The 13,096-nt window shown below is 69.9% G+C and overlaps 1 protein-coding gene across 2 annotated transcripts; it reads left to right on the top strand.

Moving 5' to 3' along the window:
• Window positions 1-204: 204 nt before the first annotated feature.
• PPP1R12C (protein phosphatase 1 regulatory subunit 12C) lies at window positions 205-11,888 on the top strand (the record flags this gene model as incomplete). 2 transcript variants are annotated; one of them, XM_084258023.1, is made up of 22 exons in its annotated part: window positions 205-531; window positions 4,087-4,217; window positions 4,288-4,406; window positions 6,802-6,961; window positions 7,674-7,818; window positions 7,898-7,972; window positions 8,546-8,619; window positions 8,695-8,822; window positions 8,928-9,001; window positions 9,114-9,272; window positions 9,347-9,414; window positions 9,793-9,876; window positions 10,045-10,135; window positions 10,352-10,432; window positions 10,511-10,571; window positions 10,706-10,794; window positions 10,881-10,921; window positions 11,000-11,093; window positions 11,194-11,298; window positions 11,490-11,540; window positions 11,684-11,734; window positions 11,802-11,888. In XM_084258023.1, 22 exons carry the CDS (start codon window positions 205-207, stop codon window positions 11,886-11,888), a joined length of 2,295 nt encoding a protein of 764 aa, XP_084114149.1. The 2 variants fall into 2 exon arrangements, with proteins under 2 accessions (XP_084114149.1, XP_084114148.1); XM_084258022.1 differs by having other exon boundaries at window positions 9,757-9,876.
• Window positions 11,889-13,096: the final 1,208 nt, after the last annotated feature.

Here is a 13,096-nt window from a genome sequence, read left to right as displayed (position 1 = left end):
GCGGGCGCCCTTCCGGGCCGCGGACTCCATTTCCCGGCGCGCCCCGGGGCGACGTGCTGACGTGCGCGCCGGGCGGGGCCGGGAGAGCCCGGGGCGGCGCGGCGCCGGGCGAGCGGCAGTTCCCGGCGGCCCCCGGGGCGGGCGGGCGGGCGGCGGCTCGGGCTCGGCGCGGGGCTCGCGCCTCAGCGGGCGGCGGGCGGCGCGATGTCCGGCGAGGACGGCCCGGGGGCGGGCCCGGGCGCCGCGGCGGCGGCGGCCCGCGAGCGGCGGCGGGAGCAGCTGCGGCAGTGGGGGGCGCGGGCGGGCGCCGAGCCGGGCCCCGGGGAGCGCCGCGCCCGCACCGTGCGCTTCGAGCGCGCCGCCGAGTTCCTGGCGGCCTGCGCGGGCGGCGACCTGGACGAGGCGCGCCTGATGCTGCGCGCGGCCGAGCCGGGCCCCGGCGCCGAGCCCGACCCCGACCCCGCCGCCCCGCCGCCCGCCCGCGCCGTGCTCGACTCCACCAACGCCGACGGCATCAGCGCCCTGCACCAGGTCAGCGCCCCGCCCGGCCCGCGAGCATCCTCGCCCACCTCAGGCACCGCCGCGCCCCCTGCGCGCGCCCCGACCCCAGCCATCCCTCGGACGGCGTCGCCCGGCGCTGCCCCTCCGCGCCCTGCCCTCTTCCCAGCCCGGGGCGCCCTCAGCCTCCTCCGTGCCGGCGCCACCCCTTCTCTGCCCTCTGAGGGGCCGCCGCTTACCTGGGCCGCTTCCCCAGCCCAGAAGCTGCCTCCACTTCCGGCAGTTCTTTCTCACCCCTGGTGACACTTGTCCCCTTGCAGGCAGGCACTGCTGGTGCTGAGAGGCAGCCTCAGCCTTCTCTGTGCCGGCGCCACCTCTTCTCTGCCATCTGAGGGGCCGCCGCTTACCTGGGCCGCTTCCCCAGCCCAGAAGCTGCCTCCACTTCCGGCAGTTCTTTCTCACCCCTGGTGACACTTGTCCCCTTGCAGGCAGGCACTGCTGGTGCTGAGAGGCAGCCTCAGCCTTCTCTGTGCCGGCGCCACCTCTTCTCTGCCATCTGAGGGGCCGCCGCTTACCTGGGCCGCTTTCCCCAGCCCAGAAGCTGCCTCCATTTCCGGCAGTTATTTTCTCACCCCCGGTGACACTTCTCCCCTTGCACGCAGGCACTGCTCGCTCTGAGTGGCAGCCTCCTCACCCGGGTCTGTGCCTCCTTTTCCCTGGTCGCTGCCCGGGCCACCTCTCTGGCTAGGCCCAGACCCTTCCATGCCGCGACTTCCAGGTTCCACCCTTTCCTTTCCTCACTCTTCCTCCTCGGCCTGTGCCATCTGTTGCTGTCTAAGGATGCGTGTCCTTCCCCAGCCACATCTTTCTAGGTTCTGTCCACCGCGTTCCTTTGAAGCAGATGCTCTCCGAGTCTGGGTCACCTCAGGCCATCTCCCGTCCAACCCCATGCCTTCATAATTCAGTTGGTTCCCTCTTCCTTCCCTAAGGCCTGTACCACCTCTTGCCTCCCTCTGGAGTCCTTCATTTGTGGCCGCTTTGGTCTCTGGGCAGCTCCTCTGTCCCTGTCCCTTGGTTGGGCCTGTACCACCTTCCTTTTTCTGGGCCTTCTCAAAGCACCCACCTCTTCCTGGGCCACCTCTCCAGCCCATCTTACTCCCTCTGCCTGGATACCCTCTTGTGTGGATTTGGGTTGCCCACACTGCCTCCTGTGTGGCTTCCTCCTGTAGACTGTGTACTCTCTTCTGCCCCTTCTCATGGTTTCTAGAACATGCCGGTGCTCTCCCTCTGCAGCGTTGACCCTGTGCCCTTCCAGGACACTTTGATTGCTGCCTCCAGTGCTGCTGTGCCCCTGAGGTCTCTCTGGCTTTTGTCTCTCCCCTCAGTAGTGCCACCAAGGAGGGGACAGCCACAGAAGGCTCTATCCCCTCTCCCTGCCTGGCAGGTCTCCCCATACTGGTCCAGACCCCCTGGGGTTTGGTTACTGATGGAGCTAGAGAGCTCCCTGGAAAGGACATCTTGGAGGTACTATGGGGAACACCCCCTTTTCAGGTTTCAGAAAGTGGAGCGGTTTAGGGAAAACAGTCCGTCCTGAGTTCTGATGTCAGCGTGAGCTTTGTGTCTGCCAGTTAAGTTAGTCTTTGCTCACTGTGCCTCAGTTTCCTCACCCACAGGATGAGCGGGTCCCTCCTCAGCAGGGCTCAGCTGTGTGTGGGACCTCCCTGAGGCGCAGGTGTTCCTTTGGGGAGTTGGCTGCTCGCCGGTCCCAGGGTTTCCTCTACCCCTGTCCATTGCCACACCACAGGCCTGTCCCCTGCAGGCGCCCTCCTGCTGCCCGGGACTTGCCTCCTGCCCAGGGGAGGCCCCACTGCCTGTGTCCCACAGGGTCTCAGCGTCATTGGCAACCCCGGGAGAGGCGCTCAGGCCTCGGTGTCTCCCCAGCCTGGCTGTGCTCTTGGCTCTCTCGAGCTGCCTGCAGGGCTCCTTGTCCTGCTCCCCAGGCCAAGCCTCTTCTGCACAAGCCTGACCTGGACCCCTGGTGAGGCCCTTGCCCTGCTGTCAGGCTGCCAGACGTGTGTTGGGGCGGGGGAGGGGGCAGGCGGGGACGCCCTCTAGGGCAGAAATTCACTTCGCAGGGTTGTGCAGGGTGCAGAAGGGTTAGGGCGCCTGTGGTTCTGAGGGGGAGTTCCTGTCTCGAGGTGCAGGCCCGCGGGGTGGGGGGAGGCGGCTGGGCTTGTGTCAGGTGTGGGTGACCAGCTCCTGCCAGATTGCTGAGACTGGCTGGTTTCAGCTGCGAAGGCCCAGGAAGTGCCAGACCCGGGCACCCCCCAGGTGGCTCCACCCAGGTGTGGTGACTCCTGGGCTGTGGTTTCCCCCTGAGCCTTCCCGGAGCCTGGGCGTCGGTGATCTCGGGCCGGGCGGCAGTGCTGGCAGCAGGTACCCCCCCCCCCCCCCCCCCCCCCGCCTCCCGCCTGAAATTGCCCCATGAGTCAGTGACCCGGGCCTGGAGCGGGAGGGGCTGGGCCGCCTCCTGGGTCTGAAGCGGCGGCGGGGCCCTCCTGGGTCCTTAGGGAGCTGGGCCTGGAGTCCGGCCTGAAGGAGGGGTGGGGCCTGGCTCCGCGGGTCCCTGGTGCCCAGGCGGCAGGCATCGTTCACAGGGGTGCCTGTGCCGGGCCAGGTCCTTGAAAGGGAAAGGCCTGCTGCCTGCGTGCCCCCCTCCCCCGTCGCCAGGACAACCGGATGGAAATAAACGAGCCCAGAGTTCATCCCGTTCCCAGGGCACGTGCGGCCCCTCGCAGCCCGAGTTTCCATGACTTCATGCTCTTGGCCCTCGTCGCTTCCTCCCCCCTCCAGATGGGCGGCTTGGAGAGGTGAAGGAGTTGGGGGCTCCCTGACCCCCGCTCCAGAGCCTGCTCGGCCCCCTCAGCGTTTGCACGCGCCCGACTGGAGGGCTGTGTCCCGGAGCCGCCGCCTCCGCGCGGGCCTGCGCATGGGAGGGCCTGCTCCGTGCCTCGCGCCGGCCTCTGGGGCACACCAGCATGGCCCCCTGCCCCCACAGGGTCCTGCCCTGGACCCTCACCCTCACCCGCCTTCATTTTGCCAGGCCTGGACAGGCCCCTCAGGCCTCCAGGCCAGTCACCGTCAGCTCCTGGAGTGTCTGCTGGGTCTGAGAGAGGAGGGGCTGGGCCTGCACCCCTGAGCCTGAGGGGAGCCTGGGTCTCTCCTGCCTCTCCCCTGGAAGCCCTGGCGGTGGTGCCTGGGCCACCCGTGTCTGCCGGCGCTGCGCGGTGCTTGGTGGCCAGCGCCCGCAGGGCTCAGGGGCTCTCCGTCGGGGCTTCGAGCCGCGATGCCGGCTGACCTGGGCCTTGGCGAGCCAGGGTGTCTTGAGCGGCCGGTGGCTGGAGGGGCCTTCGGGACGGCCGGTGCTGTCCAGGGCCTGTCGCAGGGCCAGTCGCAGGGCCGCGGGTTTCTTCCTGGAATGTCATGGCCGCTTGCCCTGGGGCTGCCGCCCGGCCGGCGCGCCATGTGCTCTGTGCCCCCCGTGCCCACCGTGCCCGGGCGCGGGGGCTGACGGCCGTGTCCCCCCAGGCCTGCATCGACGAGAACCTGGAGGTGGTGCGCTTCCTGGTGGAGCAGGGCGCCACCGTGAACCAGGCCGACAACGAGGGCTGGACGCCCCTGCACGTGGCCGCCTCCTGCGGCTACCTGGACATCGCCAGGTGAGGCGGGGAGGGGGCGCGCCTCGAGGAAGGGGCTGGGTCGGCCGCCCTGACCTTCCCCCGCCCCCAGGTACCTCCTGAGCCACGGGGCCAACATCGCCGCGGTCAACAGCGATGGGGACCTGCCCCTGGACCTGGCTGAGGCAGATGCCATGGAGGGGCTGCTGAGGGCGGAGATCGCCCGCCGAGGTGGGCCTTGGGAGGGCTGCGGGGTGCTGCCTCCCCAAGTTGGGGCCCAGTGCGGGGGCCCAGGCCGCCAGCCCCTCCCGTCCTCGCTCTCCGGCCCTCTGTACCTCCGTGTTTACCCCTGTGAAAGGGGGCGTTGGCGCTGCCCCTCCCCCCGGGTGGCGCCGGGCCCAGAGCAGGAGCGCCTGCGGAGGGCGGGCCACGTGGGTCTTGGCGCGAGTGTCCTGCTCGCAGGCGGGCTCCTCAGGCTGGCCTCCAGGGTGCAGCCCCGCGGCGGGGTGACCGGCCTCACCTGTAGTGAGGCGAGGGCAGCGCCGCCTCTGGGGCCGTGGTGGGGAGGTCGGGTGTGAGCCGGGGCCTGTGGATCTGGGGGCTGTGGGGGTCCCGGGTGACACCCCAGGCTTGGGGGGTCCCAGCCGGGCCAGCGGAGTGAGGCTGGGTTGGCATGTGGGGTGTGGAGGTGGCTGTCGAGGTCGGGGTGCCCTCCCTGGAGGGTGGGGAGACGGAGGGGCCATCCTGCCCCCATGTGCTGTCTGGGTGGCGGGAGCGCCCTGGCCTGGAGGCGGCTCCCCGGCAGGCTCCCGGAGCCCTGCTCCCCACAGCCACCTGCGGCCAGGGGGTCCCCGCAGCCTGGCAGCCCCTAGCTTTTGTCTGCGGGTGCGCTTGGGATCCCACAGCGGCAGGTCATTGGTTTTTACTTGTTGGCACATGCCCCTCCCCCCACAAGCACCCCCTCTCCCTCCCCCCCTTTCCTGAGCCACATGGAGAATAACTTGCAGGCGTCGGCGTCTCCGCTGGACACTTGGCCGGTATCTCGGGGGACCGGGCTGTCCCGGAACTGGGTGGGGCGTGACCCTGCTGCTGGCACCGCCTGGCCTGGCTGCGCCTGTCCCCTGCGCCAGCCGCCGCCCGCCCCCTCGCCTCGCCCACACCGGCCCTGCCTGGGAGTGTCCCCCGCCCCACCGCTCCCTCCGGGTCAGGTCTGCGCCCTCGGGTTTTGGTCGGAGGGCGTGGGGCCGGCAGCGGGGCCGGGCCGTCTGTGCGTCTGCCTGTGCCGCTGTCCGTCTCGAGCTCGGCCGGGTGTCGTCAGCGGGTGCCGTGTGGGGGCATCTCCCCCTTTGTAGTTAAAAGGCCGCGTGTGGGCCTTGCCTGGGGGTGTCCACCTGGAGTCCCCAGCCCCTGGGCGTGAGAATGGCCACCAGGCGCCCTGGAGCCGGGCGTTCTGCAGAAGACCCGCGGCTCCCGGCTGCTTCTCCGACGGCCCGGGTCCCCTTCCGCGGGGCGCGGTGAAGGCTGGGGCCCCTCCGGAGCAAGATGTGGAGGTGCGGGGTCACTGCCGCTCAGCGACCGGGGCCGTTGGAGAGCGGCGCGGGGGCGATCCTATGGGGTGGAGTCGCGCCCTGCAGGGAGCCTGTGGGAGCCACGGGCCAAGGGGCCTCGCTGCCCTTCCTGCCTCGCCTCGCGGGCTGTGCCCCCAGCCCGGCATTCAGCCCCGACCCTGCACCGGCACACCCGGGCTCATCGCCCTGTCTCAGCGGCCGGGGGGCGGAGGCCAGCGGGGCCCGTCTGCGGTGGGCGGTGGGCGCCGGCCTTGGGGAGGAAGGATGTCTTCATGGGCTGCAGTGCGCCGGGCCTTGTGCCGGTGCCGGAACCTGACGGCTTGAGGATGGGTGCCGCCTTGGGGGGCTGTCAGGCGCGGAGCTGCTGCTTTGCGAGGTGCGGGCCCTTCTGGCCTTGCCGGTGGGGCTGGGGCCAGCGTTGTGCTTCACGCCACCGGGTTGCACGCTGGAAAATGGCCCAGAAGGGCAAGCGTGCGTTACCTGCCACAAGGACAAAAAAAACCTCTGGGCCTGTCCCAGGCTCACCCAGGGACGCAGGGCACGTGCCAGGTCGCGGTCAGCCTGGGCCGCGGCGCCTGCTGTGTCGGGAGTGGACTTGCACTTGGCTCGCCTCTGGCGTCCACCCGTGCAGCGCGGGGTCCAGCGGACGGAGACGTGGGCCTCGGGGAGCCGCTTGCTCCGGGTGGCGGCACCGCGCCGCCCCGGGGTGGGAGGAAGCCGGTGCCCAGGGCTCAGGGCCCGGCCGCTCTCGGCTAGTTGCCTCCGCTGTGATGCGTCACGAGGGCAGTACAGGCAGGGAGACGCGGGGCCAAGCACCGGGTAGCGGGGGGTCGGCGCATACTGGCTGCCCACCAGCAGGTTTTGTGCTTAGCGACAGATGTGAGGCTCCGGGCGAGCCTGGGAAACTCCGCTGGAACCTGGGTGCCTGGCGCTCAGCTGGGGTCCCCTCACCCCCCCAGCCAGTCTGGGTCCTCCAGCCCCGGGGTGAGCGCGGGGGCCAGTCCAGCTCTGTGCTTCCGGCCGCGGGCTGTGGCCCACCCACCCCTCCGTCCTCACAGGCGTGGACGTCGAGGCAGCCAAGCGGGCCGAGGAGGAGCTGCTGCTTCACGACACGCAGTGCTGGCTGAATGGGGGCGCCATGCCCGAGGCCCGGCACCCCCGCACAGGGGCCTCCGCCCTGCACGTGGCCGCCGCCAAGGGCTACATTGAAGTGATGAGGTGAGCGGCCTCGCTGCCTGCCCCCCTCCCCTCTTTGTGCCCCCTGAGCCCTGCCCACCGCCCAGCCTGTCCCTCCCGACCTGTCGCTGAGGCCGTGTGCTTCCTCGAGATACAGCCCGGTGCATCCCGCTCGACGTGAGGTCGCTCCCGACCTGGCCGCCTTTCTCCTCTGACCTGGGGCCTGGTCAGCACACGCCCCTGATGCCCGCACGCGGGGCTTGCTGGCCTGCACTGGGAGAGGGCAGGGGCCCGGCCGTCCATCCCTTTTAAGAGAACAGCCCAGAGTGGCAGCCGGGAGCCGGGGGTTGCGAGAGCAGATGGCAGAAGCCTGCGGTGCTGGCACAACACCCCCGCCCGGATCTGGGCCCTGGGGGGTGGGGCGGTGGGCGTGCACTTGAGGAGACAGGACCCCGGGGCACCGGCTGCCCCTGCCCCGGGGCGCTGGTGTGTCCCCTGCGGGCGCATGGCCACCCATGAGAAGCTCTGCGCTGAGCTGCAGTGTCGTCTCTGGGACACTCGCTTTCCCTCTCGGGGTGGCCCCTCTGCGGTGTCGTCCTTTCCCCGGCGGGGCTGGCGGGGTAGTTACTGGCCAGCTCCCATGGGTCGCCGGTGCCCAGGGGCTGCGTCTGCGGCAGCACCCAGCACGGCTGGCGGACATCCACCCTCGGCCCGCACCCCGGCCTGGCCCTTGACCCCGAGCCTCCCTGCGCAGGCTGCTCCTGCAGGCCGGCTACGACCCCGAGCTCCGGGACGGGGATGGCTGGACGCCCTTGCACGCGGCGGCCCACTGGGGCGTGGAGGACGCCTGCCGCCTGCTGGCCGAGCACGGCGGGGGCATGGACTCGCTGACGCACGCGGTAGGGCCGGGGCATCCCGAGAGGTGGAGGGGCCGGGCAGGCCCACGCCCCTCACCGTCCGTCCCCCCTGCTCCCCCAGGGCCAGCGTCCCTGCGACCTGGCTGACGAGGAGGTGCTGAGCCTGCTGGAGGAGCTGGCCCGGAAGCAGGAGGACGTGAGTCCAGGCCCCTCGGAGGTCCCCAGCGCCCACCCCCGCAGCGCCTGCGCCTCCCCGCTGCCAGCCCAGGCCCGGGCTCCCGGAGAGTGGTGGGGGCTGCAGCTGGGCCGCCGAGGAGACGGGCCCCCTGGGGGCTCCAGCCACTGACAGGGTCCAGCGGTCCCAGCCTGGCCTTGTCACCCCTGGGCGGCCTCCCACCGGCCGGGCCTGCTGCTGGAGAGGCTGGGGGTGGGTCAGACCTGGCTCAGGCCCCGGCCCATGTCCTGGCCCTGCCCCGGCCTTGCCTGGCGGGCGTGTCCGGTCGCTCACCCCTCTGGGCTCAGTTCCCTCATCTGAAGGGGGTACTGTTGTGTGGGCATGGGGATGCCGTGGTGGGGTGTGAGCGGCGAGTGCCCGCAGTCGGGAAGCTTCTCCACAGGCCGCCTTGCCCGGAGCTTCGGGAGTGCCAGGGCAGGCGCCTCTGTGTAAAGAGGGCTGAGAGAGCAGCTGGCCCGAGGGCCTCTGCCGGGCAGAAGGGAGGGCCTGCACCCCCCGCACCTGCCTCTCCCAGCAGCCCCCTTCCCCTCGCAGCTGCGGAACCAGAAGGAAGCCTCCCAGAGCCGGGGTCAGGAGCCCCAGCTGCCACCCAGCAGCAGACACCGAAGGTAGGGGTGGTGCGGGGCGGCGCGGTGGGCGGTGGCCCGTGTCCCGGGCTTGTGCCCATACCCTCTCTCCCCCAGGAGTTCTGTGTGTCGACTGAGCAGCCGAGAGAAGATCTCCCTCCAGGACTTGTCCAAGGAGCGCCGCCCTGGGGGGGCAGGAGGGCCCCCCATCCGCGACGAAGAAGAGGGAGAAGAAGGCCCCGCAGGTGAGGGCAGGCTTGGAGCTCCTGAACCTGGAGAGGAGGGCTGGGGGAGGAGGGCTGGTCCCCAGAGGCAGCTGGCTTATTCCGTCCCCGGCTTCCTACACACAGAGCCGCCCCCTGCGGAACCCAGAACCCTCAACGGAGTCTCCTCCCTGTCCCCCCCCAGTCCTCAGAGCCCAGTGGTGAGTGCGGTGCCCGGGAGGCGGTGCCGATGCGATGGTCTGGGGCACTCTGGGGGGCCCTGCCCTCTGCGTGAGGGAACCTTTGTCACAGACCTGCTCCCTTGTCCTGCAGCCTCCCAAAGAGGCCCCCTTATCCCAGCGATTTGGCCTCCGGAAGACGGGGAGCTCCGGTGCCCTGGGCCCCTCACACAGGCCCGGGGCCGAGGATGCCCTGGGGGCCGGGCTGCAGCGCTCCGCCTCCTCCTCCCTGCTGGAAGGGACGTCTGCTCAGGTGAGTGGGGTGGGGCGGGCCAGTCCTGCCTGCGCCAGGAGCACGCCCGCTCCCCTCGCCTCCTGTTTCCACAGGCCAGGGAGCCCCGTCTTGCCAGAATTACCCCCACCCCCTCCCGGAAGGTGCCAGAATCCTCTGCCCTGTGAGTACCCAGGGCCTGGGCATGACCTGCCTGGCCTTCCTGCCCTTGGGGTCTGCTCCCTGCCCCCACGCTCTTTGCTTCAGTTTCCCTGCTGGTGCATCAACTACAGTTCACAGGAGACGGCCTCGGCCTCTCAGCCTGCACCCTGCACCCCGCCACACACGTTCCCCCTCCCGTCACCTCCTGTTGTCCATACACTAGTCCTCCGGGCCTGTGTGCCCTGAAGGGCGGGGGGAGGGGGAGGGGGTGCTTCGAGGGTGCACGTCTGTCCTCACTGCGCGCACTTGACCCGGGCCCCCCACGCCTGCCCCAAGGCCAGCTCGGGCAGGGCTGCCCAGTAAGGAGTCACACAGGTGTTGGTCACCATCTCTCCTCCAGGACTCCAGAGCCCGGGTCCCCAGTGAAGCCAAATGTCCCTGCGGCCTCCACAGCGCCCCCAGCAGACTCCCGCGATCGGCGGAGGTGAGCGGGCCGGCCGGGCGGGCAGCTGTTCTCCCTGGCTGTCCCAGACCGCGTTCCCGAGTGCCCGGGCTCCCCTGCGGCGGAAGGTCCCAGCACACCCTCCAACCCCTGGGTGTCGGGCAGGGGACGGGGTCCAAGGTCCCTGCCCGAGACCCGTGATCCTTCCAGGTCCTACCAGATGCCTGTGCGGGATGAGGAGTCTGAATCTCAGCGGAAAGCTCGCTCTCGCCTCATGCGCCAGTCTCGGAGGTCCACTCAGGTGTGGGCCGGGCCTAGACCCCGGGTCTGAGTGGGGAGGCCGGGGGCCTGGACCCCGGGTCTGAGTTGGGGTCCGGGGACCTGGACCCCGGGTCTGAGTGGGGAGGCCGGGGGCCTGGACTCTGGGTCTGAGGGCGGAGGCCGGGGGACCTGGACCCTGGGTCTGAGGGGGACTGCCCCTGAGCCTGTGCGTCTTACTGCACCCTCTGCCGGCCAGGGTGTGACTCTGACGGACCTGAAGGAAGCAGAGAAGGTCGCAGGAAAGGCCCCAGAGCCGGAGAAGTGCCTGCAAAGCCTGGTGAGAGGGGCTAGGTGAACAGGCAGTGGGGGTTCCTGACGCCCGGGTCCTGACTCCCCTGCCCTCCCTCTCCCACAGGACCCTTCCCAGCGGCCCCACGTCCCTGGGGTGGAGAACTCTGATGGCCCCCCCCAGAGAGGTGAGGTCTGGTCCCGAGGGCCTTCCTTGTGCCTCCCTGCCCTCCTACTGCATTCCTCCTGCTTTCTCGGGGACCCTGAGAGCGCCACGGGGTCACCTCCCCAGTGTTGGGGCTGATTCCTGCTTCTCCCCCAGCAGAGATGCCTGAGGGGCAGGGCCAGGGCCCGGGCCTGCAGGCCAGGGAGCACCGCCAGGCCGGCAAGGAGCGGAGGGGGCTGGCAGAGGTGAGGGGTGGGTGCAGGTGGCTGTGGAGGTGGGGTGGGTGGCCCAGACCCTGCTGGCATGCGACTGACCCCAGCTCTGCCCACAGGGGGAAGAGGCGGAGCTGGCCGGCGGCAGCCTGCAATCCAGGTAAGGTGGAGCAGGGATGGGCTTGGCCTGTCTGGGGGACAGGGCTGGCCCCTGATGTTCTGCCCTGTCCCCACCCAGCACCCCTGAGGCTGGCCCCTCCTCCCGCAAGCAGCGGAACCTGCACCCGGAGCCTGAGCCCGAGTCGGATGAGCTGGACGGAGGCTTCAGAGAGGTCAGTGACCCCAGCTGATGGCGGGGGTGTGTCCCGCGGCTGGTGCCTGCCCCTTCCTGCCTCAGTGCCCAGTGCTGACCTGCCCTCCCCTGTGCCCCAGCTGTATGCAGAGCTGCGCGTGGAGAATGATCGCCTTCGTGAGGCCCTGACGGAGACCACGCTGCAGCTGGCCCAGCTCAAGGTGGAGCTGGAACGGGCCACGCAGGTGAGGCCCGGGCCCCGGTGGTGCTAGTCTGGCATGGCCACTCCGGCCCCAGGTGGGGAGGAGGACGGGTCTTGCCAGGCTCTGCCCGAGCATGGGCGGGGCTTGAGTGCCCAGGCCCGGGCCCGGGGCAGGGCCTGTGGGCCAGGCGGGCTCCTCAGCCTCTGATCCTGTGCTTCTGCTTTCCTGGCCAGAGGCAGGAGCGCTTTGCCGAGAGGCCGGCCCTGCTGGAGCTGGAGCGATTTGTGAGTAGGGGCTGCTGGCTGGGGGCAGGTGTGTCCCCAGCCCTGTAGGCCCAGGTGGCTGCACTGACCTGTGCCCTCTGACCTCTGCCCACCCCTCTCAGCCTTACTTGATCTTTGACCTCCTCTGACACCGTGTTTTCCAGGAGCGGAGGGCCCTGGAGCGCAAGGCGGCCGAGCTGGAGGAGGAGCTTAAGGTAAGCACCAGGGGGGCTGTGGGCCGCGGATGCCGCTCCGGGCCAGTGCTGACCCTGCCCCCCGCAGGCCCTGTCCGACCTGCGAGCCGACAACCAGAGGCTCAAGGATGAGAACGCGGCGCTGATCCGCGTCATCAGCAAGCTCTCCAAGTGACGCCGAAGCCAGTCCCCGCACCGTATTTATACAGCTGCTTCTGCCACACGCACCCCTCCCCGCGTGCGCAACGAGTGACAGGGCTCCCGGGCGTCTGAGAAGCCATCACCTCCCCAGGGACCTCCAGACTGGGTGGGCGCAGAGCCCCAGCGCCCACGGGGCCGTCTAGGGCCAGGATGGAGGTGGGGAGGCCAAGCCAGGTAGGGGGACGTCGCCGAGGGGCCCAGGGCTGGAGGCGGACCAGGAAGGAACAGAGGACCAGAAGTGCCAGGACCAGTAGCCAGGACCAGAGTGGCCGCCCGGAGGTCCCTGCTCACGTGTGATGCCACCGTCACCCCCTTCCCCAACAGGGATCCGAGAATGTGCCAAGAGCCCCCCGGCCTGGCCAGGTGGGCTGTGTATAGTCCATGTGCAATAGCGAGGATGTCTTCTATTTTTGCTGCCCCCTCCCGCCCGCTGTCCGGGCAGGGGGAGAAGTATTTTCGAGACAAAGCACAGGCATCACAAATAAAGTCGTGAAGTTGCCACTCAGCCGGGCGTCCGCATCCCGGGGGTGGTGCTCGCTGTGCGGGGAGGGGCTGCGGGAAGGGGGGCTGGGAGCGAAGGCTGGGCCGGCACCCCGCCTGGGAATGGGGCTGGACTGTCACGCCCAGGAGCTCGGGCCTCATCAGTGATTTTGAGACATTCAGGTCAGTTGCCAGACGTGGGGTGACCTACATGCGACAAGCTCGGTTGTGACTGGGGCATGGCACCGGCGGTGTGAGCGCGTCCTGCACACAGCAGCGGGCGGGCGGGTTGGCCTGACCCGGCAGGCCTGGCCCACCCGCCGGTGAGACAGCAGTGGGGGAGCCAGACCGAGGCCTGTGCTAGGAGGTGCATATAACGCGAGAGCAGATGGCGGTGCTGCGGAGCAGCAGTTGGAGTGTTGTGTGTGTGTGTGCACACGCGCTGTTGTGCACGGGAGTGCAGGCGGGTGTGCGTTATTGCGCTGGAGATGGGGACAGTCCCCGGTGCAAAGCTGGCCCAGAGACCCGAAGGTATCTCGGAGAAAGCAGCACAGGAATTTGGGGGAAGAAGCTTCTGCGTGATAGTGTGTGCAGAGGCCCCCCGGGTAGATGTGTGTCCCACGCGCGGAGGCACCAGACGCCCACCAGCCACTGGCGGAAGCAGGGGGGCTGAGGTGGAGAGGGCACAGCTGGTGGTGGGAC

This window comes from Talpa europaea, assembly GCF_964194135.1.
Source record: "Talpa europaea genome assembly, chromosome: 16".
In the NCBI taxonomy this organism is placed as follows: Eukaryota; Metazoa; Chordata; class Mammalia; order Eulipotyphla; family Talpidae; genus Talpa; species Talpa europaea.
The sequence above is the reverse complement of the archived record's forward strand: the minus strand, read 5'-3'. Positions and strand labels throughout refer to the sequence as shown.